Below are 7,830 nucleotides of genomic sequence, written 5' to 3'. Positions count from 1 at the left end.
GCTGGGCCTGGGCAGGGGCCTGTGATTCAGGAGGCCCTGGGGCACCGGTTCGAGTTCTCCTGGAGGGGAGTGTGTCGGGAGCCTGTAAACTGTGCCCTCCGAATGACATCTGGAGGTGTGTTTAGTGACATACTCAGCAGGTACGAGAAGGATGGGCCTGTGCCAAAGGCCCAGCCCAAGGATGTTTCAGATTTTTCCCTTTATGCCCCTGCAACCAAGCCCTGCGGCTCCGGCACATATAAGAGACCCGGCTAGGGCTGCAGCATTCACAGGCCTGGCCCCTCGCATTTCTCTGACAACTCCACGCTCGCTCTCCTCTCTCCAGCCATGATCGCCAAACAGCAGTGCGTCCGAGGCGGGTCCCGGGGCTTCAGCTGTGGCTCGGCCGTTGTCGGCGGGGGCAAGAGAGCTGCATTCAGCTCAGCCTCCGTGTCTGGGGGCGCGGGCCGCTGCTCCTCGGGGGGCTTCGGCAGCAGGAGCCTCTACAGCCTTGGGGGGAGAAAGAGCATCGCCATCAGCATGGCCGGGTCCCGACAAGGCGCCGGCTTTGGGGCGGCTGGAGGTTTCGGCGCTGGCAGCTTTGGTGCTGCTTTCGGCGCTGGCAGCTTTGGTGCTGGTTTCGGGGCTGGCAACTTTGGTGGTGGATTTGGGGGTTCCTTCAGCGGACGGGGTGGTCCTGGCTTCCCCGCCTGCCCTGCTGGCGGGATTCAGGAGGTCACCATCAACCAGAGCCTGCTGACCCCACTCCATGTGGAGATCGACCCCGAGATCCAGAAGGTGCGGACGGAGGAGCGGGAGCAGATCAAGACCCTCAACAACAAGTTTGCCTCGTTCATCGACAAGGTGAGCCGTCCCCTTGGCCAGATAAGGCGGTAGAAACCAGGGCTCCTGAGTCCTGGGATCGCAGACCTGAGCCTGTTGCAGCATCGGAAACCACTGGGCTTCTCTGGGCTTCTGTGTTCCAGCTGTTCAAGGGGAACCCTTCCTCTTGTGTGTCTTCCTCTTTTGCGCACGGCTGGTGGGAAGATAGGCTGCTCAGACCGGTGCAGTGTTCGGAGTCTTCCTAGACGTGCTGTGTGATACTGGGCAAATCGCTTAACTTTTCTGAATCCAGGCATCCCAGCTTTTTCTCAGATTTTGGTTTCAGAAATAACATGGTTAAGAATTTAATAATGAACTAAAATTAATTATAGTTAACGTAATAATTTAACTATTGGCACTCCTGTTGCTGGAGCAGAAGAAAACCAGCCTGGTTTCTCAAATGAAAAAGGGACCGAAGCCAATGACAGACTCTGGGTCCCACTAGGACCTTGGAGGGTTATCTTCTTCATCCTCCCGACCCTGGGCAAAATTGCTCCTTTCTGGATCTGTTTGAAGAGAAGAGGGATCTCTCCTTTTCTTTTTGTAATCCGACTTCCTTTCCCAGGCAGGGTGTAGAGATTCAAGTCCTTTAAGCTCAATTGCAGCCAAGTATGATGGATGATAGCAAGCGGATCAGCCCAGATTGCTGAGTCACCCAGAGACTAATGACTGAGGGGATGAGTATAGCCACTCAGTCGAGGATGCCCTGGGTCCCCGGGCATCGGTCTTAGTCCTCTCAGAAGAATGGGGCAAGATAGAACCATCTGGAAGTAAACTGAGGGGAAGTGTTTGCTTTACTTGTTAGTCGAATGAACTACCAGCAGCTTGAAGAGGCTTTATGGTAACTCCAGGACATACAGATGTAAAAGCAAGACCCAGGGTTTGGTACTTCCTTGTCTCATCTCCCCTCATCTCCCCTTTTGGGTTCAGACTGTGGTCAGTGACCCTGACCTGCTTTTCTTTCAGCTTTGCAGCACATAGTGGGACTATCACGCTAGGCTGCTGCCCTGGTTTATCTGGTTAGATGTCTTTATAGAGAGAGGGAGAGTTCTGGGAAGTCCCCTCGCAGGGTGAGCCTGGCAGAGACTCAGAATGTGTCTCGGGCCTTGATCTTAACTATTTAGACAATTGGACACAGGTCTAAAGAGACACACCAGGTCCATTTATTTTAAAAAATTGTCAGTGAATTTATCATTCCTTTGCCTTGGGTCAGGATTGCTTTGAATGCAAGAGTCCCCAGCCTGTGGTTGTATGTCCTAGTTTTGTTCATTTTATTATTTCCTACAAGTTCAGTGTTCTTCTCAGCACCTCACCCCAGGGCCTCTGGATGCAGCAAGTACATACACAGTCGGGCCCTGCGGCTCTGGCTGTGCTCTGTTCTCCTCAGCACATGTGGCCCGTTTGCTGCCATGGAGCGTGGCCACCATGTTGACCCCAGTGGATGGTGCCTGGAGTTGCAACATGGTGGCCCTACTTGCGTGGCTCTCGGGTCACCCGGGTGGCCTTGGCCAGTCCTCCTGCCAAAGCTTCAGGCCCTCATTGGTTGGTTGGTGCCTTTTTTTAAAACACAGGTGCGGTTCTTAGAGCAACAGAATAAGGTCTTGGAGACCAAGTGGAACCTCCTTCAGCAGCAGACAACCACCACATCCAGCAAAAACCTCGAGCCTCTCTTCGAGGCCTACATCAGTGCCCTGAGGAAGCAGTTGGATACCTTGGTCAATGACAAAGGACGCCTGCAGTCTGAGCTGAAGACCACACAGGACAGCGTGGAGGACTTCAAGACCAAGTATGTGTGGAGGATAGAAGGGTACTGCCTGAAAAAGTCTGCCCAGCCATGCCCCAGGCTTCTGGGCTTCTGTCTGGTCATTTAGAATTCCAGCTCTGAAGAGATCCCAAAAGGGTCAGGAAGGTTCCCTGCTTTGTTCCCCTGCATCTCCATGGGCCCTTTGTAATGGGGTGAGGCCTAGTAACCCTGAGTTGCCCCAAACAGAAAATGAGTGATATGCTCAGGGAGTTGGGCTTGCCATATACAAGCAAGATCGAAAACCGTGGAGATGAGAAGTGGTGTGGCGTGGTCAGAAGAATGCACCTTGTTTGAATACTGAGTCCTCCATTTACTAGTTATGTGCTCTTGGGTAACTTGCTGAACCTCTCTGAGCCTTATTTTCTTCATCTTTAAAATGGGGATAATAACCGGAGCTTTGGAGAATTAAATGGAGTTAAATGAGATTGAGAAAGCAGGTAGCATAGCACTGGACATATAATGAGCATTTAATACATAGTAGTTGCTATTATGCTCCCTGTGGGATGGAGCTGAGAAAATCCCAGCCGCCTCTCTCTCTGTTCACTCTCACAACAAGAAAGAGAACTGGTATTGGCAGCATTCCTGATAATGTAATCCACCAAAGGGACAGCCCTTCTGCAGAAACAAAACCAGCCAGATTGTGGCTGGCTGTCCTCCTCACGCCTTATCTCTTGAAAGCAGTCTTTATTAAGTTTGATTTTCACTTCTCTGAAGAAACCGGGGTCTAGACTGGTATGTCACACATGTCACTAATACACGTAGGTTGAATGAATTTTTGTATGAAAATGGGAAAATGTAGACAATTACCTGGATATTTCCAAATAGTTAGGTGTTTGAAACCCAGCAGCAGAGATCCGGGAAACACCTGCTCATTGTGGGGCTTCTGTCTTCTCCCTCCCATCCCTACCCCCAGGTATGAAGATGAAATCAACAGGCGGGCAGCTGCAGAGAATGACTTCGTGGTCCTCAAGAAGGTAAGGGATGAAGGAGGGGCCAGAGAGGCCGTGAGGGTTCCCCTTCCCTCGGGAGTGGTCTTTGGCTTGAATCATGGGTTTGGTCCATCTTGGCCTCACCTTTACCCCACTTGGTACTGTCCAGATCTATGCGGTCAAAGGAGTGAGTAACTGAGCCAGACCCTAAGGACTAGAAGTTGGGGAAGAAGCCCATGGGGATCATTAACTTCCATTTCTGTAGTTGGCCTTAGGGCAGAGTATGTCAAATGATTAGCCCCTTGCCACTTTGCCTGGTGCTGAGACACGTTTCCTAAATGCTGCTGGGACCATCTTTGTGTGTCACTTAACACCCTCTTGCCCCTCCTGGAACTTCTGTACCTTGTCTCTTCCCCCTTCTCCTCTGCAGGACGTGGATGCCGCCTACATGAACAAGGTGGAGCTGGAGGCCAAGGTGGATGCTCTGAACGATGAGATCAACTTCTTGAGGGTCCTCTTTGCTGCGGTGAGGACTCCATCCCCCTGCATTCGAAGAAGGGAATCCCACCTGTGAGGCTGCTGCGGGAATTCCCAGTTCTTTGAAAGGGCTCCAGCTCTCTTACTTGTTGCGGGTGCTCTCAGCAAGGTCATACATAGAAAGAGTTGAAGTGAGAGACTCAACCGGGAGGTTTTTGAAACCAGGTGTTGTCTTAGAAGGGGTGATTAGATCTCAAGATTGCATGGGGTAGAATTTCTTGCTGTCTGGCATTTCCCTGGTGAAATGAACCCCTTCCATTCCCTTCTATTCAACGTCCTGAACACCTACTGACATGGGAAGGCTCATGGGTCTCAGAGAGCAGTGAAGACTAGAAGCATTACTTTTCTGTCTTGAAATGCCACCCATCACTTACTTGATTTCTGCATAGAAACTTAGTGTTCTTCCCTCTCCCTACACACTGGGACGCCAGCCAGCTCTGCTTCCATCTGAGCTTGTGGCATGGCCATTTCCATGACCACAGTGGATTTCTGGTGTCAGAGAGGAGGGAAGACTCTCTGGGGGGGTCTGACATGAGATATTTTCCCTGCAGGAGCTGTCCCAGATGCAGACGCACGTCTCAGACACGTCCGTGGTGCTGTCCATGGACAACAACCGGGACCTGGACCTGGACAGCATCATTGCTGAGGTCCGTGCCCAGTATGAGGAGATCGCCCAGAAGAGCAAGGCTGAGGCTGAGGCCCTGTACCAGACCAAGGTGGGTGTCAGGCATCTCTCAGGAGTTGGGAGTGGTTTCTGGGGCTCTGCTTTTGGTTTCTGAGAGCAGGTGATCATCAGCTCAAGCCCAAGAGAAGTCAGAGATGAACTGATCTTCCAGGCATCTCTGATCCTGGTCTGATTTGAGATTACATGACATCTTGTACTAATCCCTGCCACCTGTGCCTATTCTTGCTGAGTTCCCGTGAGAACAGACCCTACCCAAACACCCCTGACCCCTCATTCCCTGTGTTTTCCTGGATATTAGGTCCAGCAGCTCCAGATCTCGGTTGACCAACATGGTGACAACCTGAAGAGCACCAAGAGTGAGATCTCAGAGCTCAACAGGTTGATCCAGAGGCTGCGGGCTGAGATTGAGAATGTCAAGAAGCAGGTGAGTGTCAGCATTTTCTGGCCATTGTACGAGGCCAGGGGCCTAGGACAAGTGTCTCTATAGTAAAGAAGAAGATCAGGCATCAGGCCAGAGCATCCTGAGCTTGCATGCGGGGATTTGTGACTCCTTATATAAGCCATACCCAGGTCTTTCCAGCAGTACCCTACTTAACCTGACATGACACCCTGGTGAATAAGGTTTCTTGGCTCTTCATTGATTTTGCTCATCTCATCTAATCAGTCTGGTGGGGACATTGATGGGCCCTGGCTGGAGTAAATGAACTGCATCAGAGTAGAGTAGGTGGGGAGAAGGACAGACAGGATCCTGACATCTTAACCCAAGAAAAGCTGGCACAGGACTGGGGACAGGTGGAGAGGCCCTGACAGCAGGACGCTGATGATTGCCTGTTCGATGCCATTGTCTACAGTGCCAGACTCTGCAAACATCTGTGGCTGATGCCGAGCAGCGTGGGGAGCTGGCCCTCAAAGATGCCCACAGCAAGAGCACAGAGCTGAAGGCCGCCCTGCAGAAGGCCAAGGAGGAGCTGGCCCGGCTGCTGCGCGACTACCAGGAGCTCCTGAGTGTGAAGCTGGCCCTGGACGTGGAGATCGCCACCTACCGCAAGCTGCTGGAGGGCGAGGAGTGCAGGTGGGCCAGGGAAGGCAGGGCAGGAGTGTGAGGGAGGGAGAGACCCCAGCACCAGCACTTGGCACCTCTGCTGGGCCAGATGCATGGGTGTATTATGGTCCAGGGCAGTGTAGACAACAGGTTCACATTCAGTCCTTTAATTTGGCTGCATAAGGATGGGACAGGTGCTTGAGACCTGCTTACTGAGCCAATCATGGCTCAGGGTTCTACTGTGACTCACTGCTCTTTCTCTCCCCCACAGAATGTCTGGAGAATGCCAGGGCGCCATGAGCATCTGTAAGTCCCTTCTGCCCCTGCTGCGGCTGTTTGTTCACCCTGGTTTGGGCTGAGACCCCTGATTGCCGGTACTGTTGGAGTAACCATCTCCTTTGCCTTTCTCCTGCAGCCGTGGTCGGTGGTGGCGCTAGTGCCGGGGGCATCGGCAGAGGATTAGGAAGCTGCTCAGGGTTCGGCCTGGGCAGTGGCTTTGGCTCTGGCTCCGGAAGTGGCTTTGGGTTTGGTGGTGGTGTTTGTGGCAGCTCGGGCAGCAAGATCATCTCCACCACCGTGACCAAGAGATCCCACCGATAGAGGAGACGAGGTCCCTGCCGCCCCTGAGCCCAGCTGGGCCCAGCCCTGGTGTCTCTGTTCTTCCTTCACCTCCACCTCCACCCTCCCTCTCTTGGGCTCATCTTACCAGTGTCACCTCCGTGTGGAGTTTGGTAGCTTCTCGATTTGGGTCTGGTGACCTCCCTGGAATGGGTGGGGTGTCAGCTGACCCTTCGCCTCGCATGGGCAGAGGAGAACACAATCAGGAGCTTCATCTCCAGGACCATCAGGGTCAGGTATGCCCCCTCCCAGCCCAGGATCCCAGATATCCCTCTACATCAGGACCAAACTCCTGTGCCACTTGGCAACAACTGGCCCTGCAAGCTCAGGACAGGAACCACTCAGTGACCCATCCACCCCTTCTCCTTGCCTCTATCCATCTTTGGGTGAATCTTTAATAAAACGCTTTTATCATTCACTGTGAGCCATTGTCCTTGTTCCCTGGGGAGAAGTCTCTAGAATTCAGGTGGGAGTAGAGGAGGCTGGGGCCTGAAGGATCTGTCTGCACCCATCAAGGTCATTACCTAATTTGAGGGAGAAGCGCAGTGTGTGGAGCCTGACGGCTGCCTGCAGAACAGGGACACAGACTCAAAACAACCAACAGTTACATAAAGACGATAGACAATCGGAGCAGGACCATCCCAGCGCTGAGCCTCAGTGAACCTGGAGGGAGGGGGTAGAGTAGAGTCAGTCAGGGCTCTCCACTGAATATGGAATGGGGGGTTAAGGAGCTTATGGAGAGTTTATACTCAGCATCTAGCAAGGCCTCCGCATTTTCATGAGACTTTATGCAGAGGACTCAATCCCACTGGACCAGCAAGGTTTTCAGGAACTTGCTCCAAGAATCGACAAGGTCCCGATTGCTGGATGCAGTGGAAGCATGTCGTTCTAACAGAGCTTTCGTGCTGGGCTCACTGTCCCGTCTGAGGTGGTTATGTCTGGGGTTATGTCTCTACTGTTGTCCCTGAGTGGTGGAATGTGGGGGGGAGGCAGGTCTGCTAGAGGGGTAGAAGGTGAAGCTGCCGGATTGGGGCCAGCCCTGGAGAGGAGGATTGATGAAGTGAAGAATGGGGTGAGGACGGTCAGAGTGAGGATCGGTGCATTGTCTTTGTGGACACCCTGTTTCCGTACTGGACCAATTCCAAGATACCTGGAGGAGCATAATTTTCCTGCACAGCTCCCCCTCTGGTCCGACCTGAATCCCTCCTACTGCAGGTGGAGAATACGCTCATTCCCTTGGCCACCCGATTGGGGTTTCCCACCCTGGACTGCCAGGCAATTTGTTCAGACTCCAATCCCTCCAGCACAGTGCCCGTGGGGCCCTTATTGTGCAGACGGAAGGGCACATGGTTTG

At 52.9% G+C, this 7,830-nt stretch overlaps 1 protein-coding gene across 1 annotated transcript; it reads left to right on the top strand.

Annotated features, from left to right (window-relative positions):
- The first annotated feature begins 327 nt into the window (after positions 1 to 327).
- On the top strand, positions 328 to 6,778 carry KRT4 (keratin 4). The gene is made up of 9 exons (XM_026501556.4): positions 328 to 843; positions 2,433 to 2,647; positions 3,579 to 3,639; positions 4,025 to 4,120; positions 4,683 to 4,847; positions 5,115 to 5,240; positions 5,668 to 5,888; positions 6,130 to 6,164; positions 6,274 to 6,778. The coding sequence occupies exons 1-9, from the start codon at positions 328 to 330 to the stop codon at positions 6,456 to 6,458; spliced, it is 1,620 nt and encodes a 539-aa protein (XP_026357341.1). The 3' UTR covers positions 6,459 to 6,778.
- The last annotated feature ends 1,052 nt before the right edge of the window (positions 6,779 to 7,830 follow it).

Source organism: Ursus arctos, unplaced genomic scaffold (assembly GCF_023065955.2).
Source record: "Ursus arctos isolate Adak ecotype North America unplaced genomic scaffold, UrsArc2.0 scaffold_26, whole genome shotgun sequence".
Lineage (NCBI taxonomy): Eukaryota > Metazoa > Chordata > Mammalia > Carnivora > Ursidae > Ursus > Ursus arctos.
The sequence above is the reverse complement of the archived record's forward strand: the minus strand, read 5'-3'. Positions and strand labels throughout refer to the sequence as shown.